The sequence below is a fragment of the Hippocampus zosterae genome, chromosome 2 (assembly GCF_025434085.1).
Source record: "Hippocampus zosterae strain Florida chromosome 2, ASM2543408v3, whole genome shotgun sequence".
Lineage (NCBI taxonomy): Eukaryota > Metazoa > Chordata > Actinopteri > Syngnathiformes > Syngnathidae > Hippocampus > Hippocampus zosterae.
The window spans coordinates 6,774,628-6,789,966 of record NC_067452.1 but is presented as its reverse complement, the minus strand read 5'-3'; the positions used below and the strand labels follow the sequence as shown (position 1 = coordinate 6,789,966).

Sequence of the window (15,339 nt, the reverse complement as noted above, 5' to 3'; positions counted from 1 at the left end):
ATTGTCCCGAGGTGTGAGTGTGGGAGCAGATGCTTGTTGTGTGCCAAGCGTTTGACTGGCAACCAGTTCAGGATGTACCCCGCCTCCTGCCCGAAGACAGCTGGGGTAGGGTGCAGCACACCCGCGCCATTTGTGAGGATCAGCGGTTAGATTGGATGGATACTAGACTTAGCAATCGGATCGAGTGTATCAAAATCGGTTGATATTTTACATTTTATGCAAAACTACTGATCGACTGTAAAGTCACAATTTCCGTGAGCCGACACCTTACCAATGATCTGAGAAGCTAAGTTGTCAGGGGGCTTGATTCCCGTGACATGGTCACCCATGGCAAATACGTCCCGGGTGAGGGACCAGACAAAGCATGGTTCATATGACCCCAAATGATGATGAATATTAATGGACTTTGTTTTCTCTTGCCCGGACGTGGGTCACTGTGCGCCCCCTCTGGAGCCAGGCCTTGCGGTGGGGCTCGTTGGCGAGCGCCTGGTGCCCAGGGCTGCACCCATGGTGGGGCCTGACAGTTGTTCATGACTATGCACGAAACAGCAACTCAACATATTCACCATTTTTTGAGTCCTTTGAGGATGTGCTGGAGACTACGGACCCTGGGGACTCACAATGTAGATAGAGTACCGTTGCCTTCTGCAATCTCCAAATCTCACTGCAACAGTTCGTAGACACTGGGCTTCCCTACTGAAGCTGCTGCTTCCGCGACCCGATCCCGGATAAGTGATAGATAATGGACAGATGGATGATAATGAATCTAAGAAACATCCTTTTGTATGTGGCAGGAAGCAATTCCGGAAAATAATCCACACGTGCACCAGGAGAACATATTGGGCCAACAACTGGAAAAAAAGGCCAGAATCCAGATTCAAAACCCCAGCCTCAGAATTGTGAGGACTATGTGCTCACTCTGAATTCCACCAGGCTTGAATAGGTCAAATCAATCAAGAATTGGAATTGATGTGAATTTACATGGGACTGTAGAAGCGAACCAATCTCTTTTTTCGTCAATGGCCCCTCCAGCTTCTCATTTACTTTCAAACTTAGATTGTAGCAGATGTGCACATTTTGAACATGATGTCTCCGATCCACTGGTGAAAGGACACTCTGGTTCCCTCCTCTTTCATCTCTTACTGCTTTAAACAACACGATGTATGCTGGAATATTGTTATGATTGCATGACTGTCCATGCCTTATGTTATGTGATTTGTTCTATTACCGTATTTTGTTATTGTATGTGAACTGTTCTGTAAAGCTTTGTTACAGCTGCAGCAATTGTGAAAGATGTATTGTATGGTATTGTATTGTTTTGTATAAGAAGCAACCGCGGTTTAATATTCTCCACAAAAGCATGGAGATTCTGATTGGAGTGCTAATTAACAAGCGTTGATGGTGAGACCCTGATAAATTAGTTTCAAACAGATGTTGGATGACACAAGCGTGATTATCGGATCAACATTTAAGGTGTACAGAAGTGAAAGCAAGTGTTCAGAAAACATCTATGTTCCCATGACATGGGACAGGGCGTCAGTGTCACAAGGTTGTTACGAAGACATTCCTTTATGTGCTTTCCAGGGCAACATACTGTATTTCTCAGCATCTTCATCAGGGATTGGGGTCACATGTTGAGACAGGAGCTGATGCTGCAAGTTCTCATAGATGTTCTGCAGTGGCTCAGCAACAGCTTCACACATACTCGGTGACTCTTCACTGTACTTACAACATAATTTTCTCATCTTACATAATATTTCCTGAGAGTCACTATCGTAAATTTTGAGGTTTATTTGCAATGGCAGGCAGTTAACTAACATTGTGTTTGCCGTCCTTATGATAATCTGGGATACCACTAATGCAAGTAGGAACACAGATCCAGATTGATGTAATTGTCTTACTGCATGGTTTGTGTGCATTACTCCGCGGTGCACTCAAATGCCATGTGACAAAAAAAGCACGGCAGTGCCACAAGGCAGCAGCAGTGCATAATATGAATAGTGTGCCGTGCGTGGCTCATCACAGCCGGAAGATACAGTTCACTGTACCCATCCTGAACAAAGGTCATTTGTGCTGTCTTTTTACATGGTCGGGAAGAAAAAGCCGACAGTTTGCCTCGATCTGAATTTTTCTAGGTTTTGTTTTGTAAAGTTAAAAAAATAATAAAATAAAGCGCATACCTTCAGTGAGTGAGCAAAACAATGTGCGATAATGGTGCCGTACATGTCATTTTCGGTTGTGCCAGGACCTTCGTCAGAATTAATCTCAATTTGCCATTAGCCTTCTGGCTTCTAATGGCATTTATTCCATTTCTCAGGAGTAGTCATGTTTTCACGAGTAAAAGCTCTAGCTGAACACAATCTGAAATTGCTTGGCAGGGGTGTGGGGCTGTGGTATGACCACCAGGCTTCAGTAAAGCCTTTTGTTCATCCTCAGCAGATTGGGTCACCTTGAGCTGTAAAGTCTTGGTCGATGTGAGGACGATGCTCCAATCTCAGGTGCTTAGTTTCAAGCGTATGTTTTTAGGAGTTTTTCTACTTGGAAAAAAAATAGTCGCAAAAGCAATTAGTTCTTTCATGGATAAGCCGAATTTTTAATGAACATGAAAAAACTCTGCTATGTAGCACATGAATGAATGCAACTGATGAGCATCGTTAAGCGCACAGGTGCCTCGATGGCAGAAGAATTCGTATGTACCAAAACGGGCATCAAACCCTGTGCGTTAATGAGGTTCAGCGCGAAACTACAGAACCGTAACCCCCCCACCCCCACCCAACTAGAATCGAAATTCAGGGCCTTGACTTCACACAAAAAGATGTCCAATACTCTATCTACTGTTTCCGCAGCCTGGAGAGCTCGGACCCAGAGGTTGTGAAATGCCTGTACTGTTCCTTAATTGCATTCAATTTCAGCTCACTACCGTGCCTATGAATCAGAATGGTGCAACGATTATCTGCACCAACTGCACAATTGTCATCAGATTGTATTGCACCACTGATCACTTTATCTCTGTATATACTCGTGTAGCATGTACTACCGTAGACAAATTCCTTATGTGTTCTCCATACTTGGCCAATAAAGATGATTCTTATTCTGATTCTCATTCAGATCAAAGTGTGCAACAGGCGGAGTGTATGGATGACCAAAGTTGGCCATTTCATGTCACCAAAGACATTCTGCCCTTGGCTGTTTAATGTATATTGAGCAGACTTTATTGGTAAATGCCATTCAGTTACAATACATATTTTCCAAACCCAAAGTGGATTTTACAAAGCAGAAAAAAAACAACAACACAAAAACATTCTCCCCAATAATCTAAATTGTGAGGCCAGGTTCACAGTGCAGGTCTTAATGCTCAATTCATATTTTGTGGTATAATAAGATTTTTTTTAATCTGTGCAAGCATTTGCAGTCTGATTCAAAGGATATTTTTTTATCAGTATGGTGTGGGTGAACGGAAGCGTCCCCGAAATGACCTGCATGCGCAGAAGAGGTGACGTCACTCATAACGTGGTGTTTATGGATGTGCTCCATCAGGTACGGGCTACAGACATGGTTGGGGCTCATCTTCTTATCATCTCATATCTACAGAGGAGCGATGCGAGAGGAGGTATTAATATTTTGGGGAAATGAGGCGAGGCTTTGCGATCTCCTTTCATGGAGACGTCATTAAAGATTACGGCACGTCACGACCACGTAATAAATGAACCATCTGTCTGTGTGGCTGAATTACACCACACGTGTCAACTTTATGCTTCGTGTTTCAAGTGGGAATTCATTACAGTCACCTAAAAAGTCAAATATTACTGTTACTCAAAACAACTTTGCAGAGTCACGGACAATCAAACGGTCAACCCCTCCTAGAACACTGCATCCATGTGATATTGTATCAAACATACCTAGATGTGGATTGGCCAGGACGATGGCTAGAGTGACCAGGGGTGACCGTGTCCACCAGGGGTGACCGTGTCCACCCCTGGTCACTCTGGCCACATAGCACATAGCGCCGGCCCTGTCCTGATCCACGTGGCTTCAAACGAACTGTCACCACCATGGGGGAGGGGGGGGGGGTGCTTTTATAGCGTACATTTCAGACCATGGTTGAAGGCGCTACCGTACTGAGCGATGTTTGCCATCCTGTGGTTAACACTGATATTACATTTTCAACGGCTCAACGAGTGGAAACAAAATTAATTTATAAGGCCAATTCGAACTTGAACTGCAGGTCCTAAACAGTGAATATCGCAAGTTACTTCCCGTTTGTCCTTTTTAACCTCCAGAAGATCCATATTCTTATATTTTTGTTCGTTGAAGAGGATATATTTGTCTTTGTCGTTCGTTTGCAAATACATCTGGTCCTCTATGGCCGCGATCCTGTTTTAATCTGAAGGACTCTTGTCTTTTTCCGGTGTGTTTTTGGGCACCTCTGACAGCTGGACGCCGCTGGGCTGGGCGCATCTCTCAGCGCGCGCGCAAACCCCTATCGAGACTGGTCCAAAGGCGCTCTCTTCCGCCGCGACCCATTTAAAGGCGTTGGGCCGAGCGATGCTTGTGCGGCTACCTTGATCTCGCTCTCTTTTCTTCTTTCTTTCTAAGGGTATTTTACAATCTTTCATCATTACCCCCCACCGAGGCGCCGCGGATTTTCTGTCGTCCCTTGGTCTCCGAACTGCGCGGAGGAAGTGGTCACTGTTGGCTGTGGTCACCGCTGTCGTGATGGTTTTGCTGGCTCTGGCCATTGCCGTGCCGCTTCTCCTCCTGCGTCCCTCGGAGACCTCCGCTCATTACTACGAGATGATGGGCACCTGCCGGATGGTATGCGACCCTTACAGCGCCAAACCCGGGGGTGGCGCCGCTGTAGAGGAAACCCAGAGCGTCAACGGCATCGCGCCGCTACCCCCGATGGCGCAAGGTAGCCGCGGTGAACCGGGGAGACCGGGAAAACCGGGACTCAGGGGTCCCCCCGGAGAGCCAGGACCCCCTGGCCCCAGGGGGCCACCGGGGGAGCGCGGCGGCAGCAAACTCGCCTTTCCTGCTTTAACCGCAGCAGCGGCAGAGCGCAGCGAAACCGACGGTGCCAACTCTACAAACGGCGGAAGCAGGGTTGCTTTTTACGTCGGTCTTAAGAACCCCCACGAGGGATACGAGGTGCTTAAATTTGACGACGTGATTACAAACTTGGGGAACCTCTACGATCCGAACAGCGGCAAATTCACCTGCCAAGTGTCCGGGATCTATTACTTCACTTATCATGTGTTAATGCGAGGGGGAGACGGAACCAGCATGTGGGCCGACCTGTGTAAAAACGGACAGGTAAGTTACAAGTTGTAACGTGGTCTTGTCTACCTGGCAACCTACATTTAAACGATTTGATACTCGCACGTTGTGCAATGAAAACTACTCCCCACCCAAAACGCGCACTTTTACGCACGGGAAGCCCAGCACCAGGCGTCAACGCGAGATCCATAAAAACAACGACGCGTATCGAAGATGGTTTTGAGCATTGGGAGTTTGTGCGCACGTTCTTGTTTGTCACTGACTCAAATGATTAAAAAGTGTTGCGTAACCACGCGCGTTGATGTTGCTTAAGGGGAGGGAGAAAACTTTTCAACATTTTTCCTTTTCACTACTATCAGCACAACGGCTTCTAAAATATGCTCTATAATATCAAACACTGTCCCCTATTTCTCAGGTCCGAGCCAGTGCCATAGCTCAGGATGCGGACCAAAATTATGACTACGCCAGCAACAGTGCGGTGCTGCACTTGGACTCGGGCGACGAAGTGTACGTGAAATTGGACGGCGGCAAAGCTCACGGAGGCAATAATAACAAATACAGCACCTTCTCCGGCTTTATCTTATACCCTGACTAAGTCAAATTGTCAGCAGAAGTTATTTGCATGGAAATATGTGGTTATATTGTGTTTTTGTGTCTTTTGAAACACAAGGTAATTATGTTCATGTCAGGTGATGGACAGCTTCCTCAGTAAAGAGGGTGAATACGATATTAGACTGTGTTGGGTTAACAGTGCGTGATATTCCTCCAAATTCAAACATCAGTCAGATAAACTCGTGCAATCTTGCTATTGAAACCTGGTCGTACGTATGTAGCAACCTTTCAAATGTTGATCGAACAAAATGGTGCAAAACAAGCATCTCATGCATCTGTTTCATTTTCAGCACCAACTGAATGAACTCTTTCAAGTGCAATCCGACAAATCCCAGTCACATGAAGCACACATGACCACATGAACAGCCGCACACAATAACACATCTTCTTGCTATTATGATTTCTAGTAAAGTATCTCTTCATGTTTTTGCATTATCTTAAAAACAAGGATTTAACACGATTACTCAATGTGTTTTATACAGTTGCAACCAGATACTAGTGTCGACTTCTGCAATGGCCAGACCATCTTTATCCATGTAAAGCTAAACCTGTGAAATGAAAATATCCGTAGTGAGGTTTATTGTGTGTGTGTGTGCGTGTGTGTGTGTGTGTGTGTTTCCAAATGCAAGCATGACATCAATATCCAAATCGGAACTAACAGTTACCTAAGGCACACACACACACACACACACACACACACACACACACACACACACACACACACACACACACACATGTCCATTCTTGTCCTGTCATCTAAATTGCCAAAGGGGAGCTGGACCCATCTGATCATACACAACAGTGTCTGTCAACAAAGGACAGGAGTGGAGTAACAAACTGCCAGATGTAACAATCTATAGGCTAAAAATAAAAACAATTCAAATATGTTGGTTTTATTTTTATTTTTTTTCAATGAATTATTTGTTTCCATTTGGGTTATCAAAATGGTTTTGCTGTGTTTGATGAAAGACGCAATAAAGCATCCAGTCATTTATATTTTGAATTCCTATCAAATATCAATAAATATTGTTTCACAAAAAAAAGTGTGTCTGGCTTTAAGGCTTTTCCCTACAAATCTGGGCCTCGTGTGAAATGGCACCTGACTGTACCGGAAAACAGGTTGGCAGACTTCCTGTGTGTTCAGTGATAACGCCAAGCTGATAACATGATTGTTTGAACACAAACTTGCTGCAATCTTCTTTTCTTTATTGTTGGCGTCTATGGACATAAGTTAAATACACGTAAGTATATAATTTATCATTTATTTATACAGTACAGTCAATATATGGTATCTAAATGTATACAGTATAATATATGTATCTAAACAAAAACAAAGATTAAACATCAGTTCTGGTCATCTTCAGTAACTCTTGAAGACATTTGTATCCACCAAAAATATGGGAGATGACTAATATTTCCACAGGTGCTTTGCAGCAGTTTCCTGCCATTTAAGGTTCAGCCAGCGACCTAAACCGGAGGTAAGCGCTTTGTCCTGTTTTGCCGAATTTGGAATTTGGTTGGTCGCACACAAGCCTTATTGATCGCCATTCATAATGCAGATGCACACAAAAACTGCGAACCAGGGTCCAGTCAATGTTGTTCTGATATGACCCATGCAATTCCAATCAAATTTTGGTGAGGTTCTGGAAAAAGGTAAAAATAAATGACATAATTTATTTCACTTTTCTCTCTGTCTCTACAGAAATTCTCCCACCCGGAAGGCAAACGACATGTTGTTTGAGGAATGTGTTGTAGAATTTTACAATGAAAGCATTCCTTCTGCTCTAAAGTTGCTAAAGATGGTATCAACGTCAACTTCAAGGAACTATTAAGTGTCCTGGAAAAGAGGCTGAAAAAATACCCATATAGTGATGGTGTTGAATTTGGTGCCGATCCAAATTAGGGTTGTTTGACCGAAAGCGAGGATGACATTTCATAATAAGGTCTACAGGTGATACACTCAACGTGCGTTTTACTTTCACATCCGAGTTTTGTGTTTTTCCAGGAGACTTTGTTTGTGTAGGCGGAGCGGTGCGCCAGTGGTTAGCGCGCCGACCTCACAGTGCAGAGCTACCGGGTTCAATTCCTTGTGTGGAGTTTGCATGTTCTCCCCAAACCTGTGTGGGTTTTCTTCAGGTACTCTGGTTTCTTCGCACATTCCAAAAACATAAATGGCATGCTGATCTAAAATGTCCATAGGTGTGAGTACGAGTGTGGATGGTTGTTCGTCTCTTTGTGCCCTGCGATTGGCTGGCAACCGGTTCAGGGTGTACCCCGCTTACTGCCCGAAGACAGCTGGGAAAGGCTCCGGCACCCACCGCGACCCTTGTGAGGATAACGCGGAGTGGAAAATGGATGGATGGACTTTGTTTGCGCGTCGCATTGCAGTGTAGCCTCGAGACTTAGGTAAGACAATGCCAAGCGTGCCCTGCACCGCTGCTCACATGTTCCCAATTCCCTGACTGTCCTTACTTGCTCCACAATAGCTAGCGGGTGTTTTGAGTCAGCAGGCCTCCATTCGTTTTTAAAGGTTATACTGAGGACAAAAGAGAAATTTTGCAGCGAAAATAAATGCCCAAACACAAGGGAATAAAACCGTCGTTTATTAATGCAAAGTAATACTCAAACCTGCTTTCATACACATTTCGAATAGTTTGAAAGTATCATGGAAATTAATTTTGTGACTTTTATTATTTCAGCATATCTGGCGACTGACATGTAGGGACCCTGGGGGACTGCATACTGAAATGGGGCATGCAAGCTCCCTTATTGACAATAAAACACACACAAAAAAAGATGCTCATTGCCAGTGTAAAAGAAACCATTTATTCTCAGGTGTCAAACCGGGTTTGAAGTGCTTCACCCTTCATTTGCTTTTATTGAGACCACAAGCACTGCTCCAGACTCATTAAGACGACGGCTGTTTTGTGTGCATTTGATCTTTTTTGGGTTGTTGTCTTCATCTTCTTCTTCAAACTATCCTCTTGGGGAGCACACACCAAACAGCTGTTTACACACCACACTTGTCATCAATCTAAATGGAAATCATGGAAAACAAATATTAGCATGTTGGCTTTTATAAATGTCAATTAAGACCTTGGCCAATATCGCTGCACTCAGCCACATGAAAATCCATCCTAGATGGATGTTAAAATCAGTTGCCGGGAATAATCAGCATAATGACCAATCAAAAGCAGCTGTCCACCACTTCCTTAGCATGTTGCTGTTTAATATAAAGTAGGGACTATTTTTGATATTTTTTACTTCCAATAAAGGTATAATGGAATCTGGCTCAATGTTGTTGTAAATGTTACTCTGATTTGCTAATGTGTTGACCGCTGTCTTCTTTTTTTTCCTCCCCATTCAAATGATGGTCAGAAATGTTGATTTTGTCAACCGTTGAGCATATGAAGCAACTTTTTGAATTCAGACAAGGCAGAGCAAAGGCTGACATTTCAAATTATGTCCACTGAATTCCATCATTCAAAAAATTCTTACCACTTTGTAGTGAGATTTCCATTGTGTCTTTTGTTTTTGCACGTCATCCCCTGCTGAAATGTTCAGCAGGGGTGATGGTGACCGGTAACCTTTTGAACTGTTTAGAGATAAGACTGGTCAGACTCTTAGAGGAAGTGCTCATTTTAGCATGAAAAGTGGAGTGTCTGACGCCGATGGAATCGGCGTATGTCACCGGCTGCCAGATGGATGTTCTCATAAGACCCTGACAGAAATGCAGTATATTAGCAACACAGAGGACAGCACATTGGCAATCTACCATTAAAAAGTTCTAAGTGACAAAGGTGTCAAAAGTTGTTTGAAGTGCACAAAGGGGGTCATTGGTTGTGTGCTGGTTCACAGAGCTCAGCAAAACCTTATTATTACCAGGTCCAGAGTGTAGAGCTCACCCAAAGTCGGCAGAGATTGGCTCCCGACCTCCTGTCACCCTGACAGAAAAAGCAGTCAAGGAAAGGAATGGCTAAATGGGAACGTGCCCTGATGAAGAATTGTATAAAGAACATACACCTCAACTGATGTTGCCTCTGGAATTCATGATCATGTTTAGTTTCGTATTCTTATTTTGAATTGTATTTCAACCAAATAGTGACTCACTTAGTCTGTCATTCTGTACTTAAGAAATCTCATCTTAGTCTGAGTTTAATCGGCTAAACAAGGAGGAGGACATGAAACAGAGGAACAACGTGCATTGGACTGTGGGGTCATCAAAGAAATTATAATTCGCTGTCCTTAGTTTAGCATGTCGATGCGTTGACCACCTCCAGGAGTTTTACTAATCCGATATCTCGGTCATTCCAGCTATTTAACATTTGAAAAGTACTGTACTTTGTTATCCTGACAGTCAGCATGCGGTTGATTTAGTTTGATGCACACTTCAACATAGTCGTTCAAAATTTTAGGTATAGCAAAGAAGTGATCTGTATTGTTCCACTCCACCAGCCCCCCCCCCCCCTTCAATGGTGTAATATCAAAGGGTAGCTCGAGCCTAAGCCATTAGCATCATCAGCACAAAGATGCAAGTGATCTGTGATCTGCATCTCTAAAGCAGCTAAATGTCAATCTCCTCTTCACATAATCCTGCCTTTCAAATAGAATAAATCCTAAAATTTCCTGGGGTCGTTCCATCTCATCTCTGAGCGATCTTGACCACACCGACGCAAATGATTTGCAGGCTGACAGGAGAATGGTACAATTATAAATTTAAAAAAAAAAAAAAACATCTCTGTCATCCTATGGGAAATTATGGGAGGGAGCGGGGCTACTCTTCGATAAATTCTCTCTCTCTCTCTCTCTCTCTCTCTCTCTCTCTCTCTCTCTCTCTCACACACACACACACACACACACACACACACACACTTTTTTCCTAGAGCTATTCAGCTACTTCGTCTTTGTTCTTGCAATTATTTTTTTATTTCAGAAAGCTTAAAGCACTTCAACAAATAGCATTATCAATAAAAATACAAACATCTCGATAATATTCATTCGTTCATCTTCCGAACCGCTTTCTCCTCACAATGGTCGGTACTGGAGCCGACCCCAGCTGTCTTCGGGCAGTAGGCATGGGACACCCTGAACCGGTTGCCAGCCAATCGCAGGGCATCTTGATAATATGCAAGTCTATAATAACCCCTTTCACGTGAGGTCTGTCTGCATTTATATTTTCACCAAAGGATCTTTTGCTCAAGAAATATTCCATTCATTCCAATGACTTTTTTTTTTGGTCATCTCATGACACGCAGTCTGTCACACCTGAATATTAGACAGAAAAGGTTAGCGGTATAAGTCTTCACTGCAGCAGGGAATGTTTTATTGTAATGAAGCCAATAAGAACTATGTCTTTAATATCTCCTCTGGTTGGCAGCTGCTGACAGGCCGGGGATGCCTGTTCAGAGAGTCACGGTCCTGAGAGGTTTGACTGAAAGGTTAGGGTCGCCCTGGGCAGCAACACTGATGAGGACAGGCAAGTTCATGTGCATGCGCATTCGTGCGCGCAAACACACACACACACACACACACACACACACACACACACACACACACACACACACACACACACACACACACACACACACACACACACACACACACAAATAGTCAGCGGAGGTGTATTGCTGTACCTCATTTTTCATGATTAAAAATCCAAAAATCCAACCAATCCTTCCATTCTCTGATCCGCTTATCCTCATAAGGGTCACGGGGCGTGCTGGTGCCTATCCCAGCCATTTTTGGCCAGTAGGAGGGGGACACCTTGAACTGGTTGCCAGCGAATTGTAGTAAAAATGTACCAGGAAATGACCACTGGCATTATTTTGTAGCTAGCATGTTGGCACAATGACAGTGCTTCCACCTGACTGAGGGTGCAAATGTCGATTATATATAGTTATATATTTTAACTTTTGGCCCAAAAAATAAAGTAAAACTAGCTACAAGACTGAATCGGAATTTAATATTTAATTGGCCGTGTTTACAATGACTCACTACTTTTCGTAATGATCGTCATCAGGCGCCGACAGGTATGGCAGCCTCGGTCACACGCTCCCTAGTATTATCCCTGTTTTTGTCATTTTCGTTTGTTTTTGGCGACCCCGAGCGGCTTACTTACACGAGGGAAAAGTTGCTGCGCATTGGGGAGTCGACGCTCGGTCTTTTTTCACCAGCACACGAAAATCCACAAGGTTTTTCGGAGCTAATCGCGAGCGGAGCGGCTGCGCTGTACGGAGCATGGAAACGCCGCCGGAGGAGGGGGAAGCGAGCCGGCTTGCTCGTCAAGCTCCGGCAGCGCGGATTTCGAACCCCGCTCCCATCGATCCATCTTGCTAATCTACGATCTCTGCCAAACAAGATGGATGAACTTCTTCTCCTCACAAAGACCAACAAAACATTTGCACGTTCTGCTGCGCTCTGCTTCACTGAAACCTGGCTCAGTGACCGCCATCCAGATCCCGCGCTACATCTACCCGGCTTCCGCCTTCTCCGAGCCGACCGCGACACGGAGCTATCAGGGAAATCGAAAGGTGGTGGGATTTTCTTCAACGAAGAATGGTGCACTGATGTCACGAAGCTCGACGCACACTGCAGCCCGGACCTGGAGTCGCTGTCTTTAAACTGCAAGCCATTCTACTCGCCACGTGAGTTCACCTCCTTTTTACTAGTCGGTGTTTACATTGCGCCACAAGCTAACGCTAACACGGCGATATAAACGCTAGCTGAACAAGTCAACAAACTCGAACTAAAATACCCAGAGTCACCCCTGATCATTTTGGGCGATTTTAATAGAGCACATCTCAACTGTGAACTTCCCAGATATAAGCAGCACATCGGCTGTTTCACCAGAGAAGGCAACATTCTAGACCACTGCTATACAACAATCAAAAATACACACCGATCGGTTGCCCGTGCAGCATTGGGTCTTTCTGACCACAATTTAATCCACTTAATACAGTGCACTCCGCTTAATAGAACACCGGTTAATAGAGTAATCCGCTTAATAGAGCAAAAGGCTCTGGAACCGATTTGCCTAATGCAATTTCCTATAAAGATACTCCGCTTAGTAGAACAGATCTCCGCTTAATAGAACAGGCCGTAAGCAATGAACATTGTAAACTAGTTTTCCAGGACTTCCCTCTTATCTAGCGCATTGAGAGGGAAGTCAACCGCAAAATTACGGACTCCTGTTTCCAGACAAAAGTAACGAAATTTTTCTCGTGATTTGAGATGTTTGACTGAAGTTGATTAAAGTTGTTGTTTTGTTGTTTGATTAAAGATATGGACGTCCACAGTCGAAATATCTCTTCTAACTCGTCAGCAGGGGTTTTTCTGCGTGCATAACTTGGTCGTCGACGTGTCTGAAGGTGTACCTAATAAAGTGTCTCCGGTTAATAGAAACCCCGCTTAGTAGAACAGAAGCGCTTCGGCCCAATGGTGTTCTATTAAGCGGAGTGCACTGTACCTACATACAGACAGAAACTCAAATGTGTTAAACCGGTTGTTAAGACTGTGAAAAAATGGACAGATGAAGCAAAGCTAGCTCTACAAGAATGCTTAGACTGCACTGATTGGGGCGTCTTTGAAACTTCAACGGGCACACTGGATGAATACACAGACACTGTAACATCACACATCAGTTTCTGTGAGGACATGTGTGTACCAACGAAGTCCTTCCGATCCTTCAACAATAACAAGCCATGGTTTACTCCCAAACTCAGGCAACTCAGGAAAGAGAAAGAGGCCGCATTTAGAAGTGGAGATCGGGCACTGTACAAACATGCCCGAAACTAATTGACAAAGGAAATTAACATCGCAAAGAGAAGCTATGCAGAGAGGCTGAAAAACCAGTTCTCTGCTAACGACTCTGCATCTGTATGGAATGGCCTGAAAGCAATCATTAACTATAGAATGCCATCCCCCCAAACAGTGAACAATAAGGGTCTTTCTAATGAACTATTATGAACTACTATGCTAATTTTTCTGCCGATTTGAAAAGGACACCCCCATTTCCCACACACACCCACCTCTACCAGAAACCACTCTACCTACCCCCCACCCCACCCTCTTTTTCTCCACTACAGATCCACGAACAGGACGTGAGACGGCTCTTCAAGCAGCAAAAGATCAAGAAAGCTCCGGGGCCCGACAAAGTGTCCCCCTCCTGCCTGAAAGTCTGCACTGACCAGCTGGCTCCGGTCTTCACACAAATCTTCAACAGATCCCTGGAGCTGTGCGAGGTCCCATCCTGCTTCAAACAGTCTACCATCATCCCAGTTCCCAAGAAATCGGCAACATCGGAACTGAACGACTATAGGCCTGTCGCCCTGACGTCTGTGGTCATGAAGTCCTTTGAACGCCTTGTGCTGAACCACCTAAAGAACGTCACTGGACCCCTGCTGGACCCTCTCTAGTTTGCTACCGGGCAAACAGGTCTGTGGAAGACGCAGTCAACATAGGTCTGCACTACATCCAAAAGGACTACATACAAAGGATTCTGTTTGTGGATTTCAGCTCTGCGTTCAACACCATCATCCCGGAACTCCTCACCCCCAAACTACTCCACCTCGGTGTGTCCCCTACGATCTGCCAGTGGATCCTCAGCTTCCTGACGGGACGGATACAACAGGTGAGACTGGGAGCAACAACATCATCAATACGCACCACCAGCACTGGAGCCCCACAGGGATGTGTCCTCTCGCCACTGCTCTTCTCTCTCTACACAAACGATTGCACCTCAACAGATCCAGCTGTCAAACTCATTAAGTTCGCAGACGACACCACGGTCATCGGTCTCATCAAAGACGGCGACGAGTCTGCGTACCGCCAACAAGTGGAGCAGCTGGAGCTCTGGTGCGGCCGACACAACCTCGGGCTGAACACGCTCAAGACTGTAGAGATGATCGTGGACTTCAGGAAACATTCTTCTCCTCAGTTGCCCCTCACACTATCCAACTGCCCTGTGTCAACCGTCGAGACCTTCAAGTTCCTGGGAATCACAGTCTCCCAGGACATGAAGTGGGAAGTCAACACCATCTCCATCCTGAAAAGGGCCCGGCAGCGGATGTACTTCCTGAGGCTGCTGAGGAAGCATGGCCTGCCACAGGAGGTGCTACGACAGTTCTACACGGCAGTCATCGAATCAATCCTGTGTTCTTCCATCAGGGTTTGGTTTGGGGCCGCCACAAAAAAGGACAAAATCCGACTTCAACGGACAGTTAGGACGGCGGAAAAAATCGTTGGCACCGCCCGACCCACTCTTGAGGACTTGCACACTGCAAGAATCAAGACAAGGGCACGGAAAATCCTCCTGGATCCCCCACACCCTGCCCAACACCTTTTTCAGCCACTCCCCTCAGGCAGACGCTACAGAACCATGCGCACCAAATCCAGTAGACACTTAAACAGCTTCTTCCCTCTAGCCATTAACTCCTTAAACAGTCACTGACA

The 15,339-nt window shown here is 45.0% G+C and overlaps 1 protein-coding gene across 1 annotated transcript; it reads left to right on the top strand.

Moving 5' to 3' along the window:
* The first annotated feature begins 4,362 nt into the window (after positions 1 to 4,362).
* c1ql2 (complement component 1, q subcomponent-like 2) lies at positions 4,363 to 6,763 on the top strand. The gene is made up of 2 exons (XM_052053288.1): positions 4,363 to 5,313; positions 5,693 to 6,763. The coding sequence occupies exons 1-2, from the start codon at positions 4,717 to 4,719 to the stop codon at positions 5,870 to 5,872; spliced, it is 777 nt and encodes a 258-aa protein (XP_051909248.1). The 5' UTR covers positions 4,363 to 4,716; the 3' UTR covers positions 5,873 to 6,763.
* The last annotated feature ends 8,576 nt before the right edge of the window (positions 6,764 to 15,339 follow it).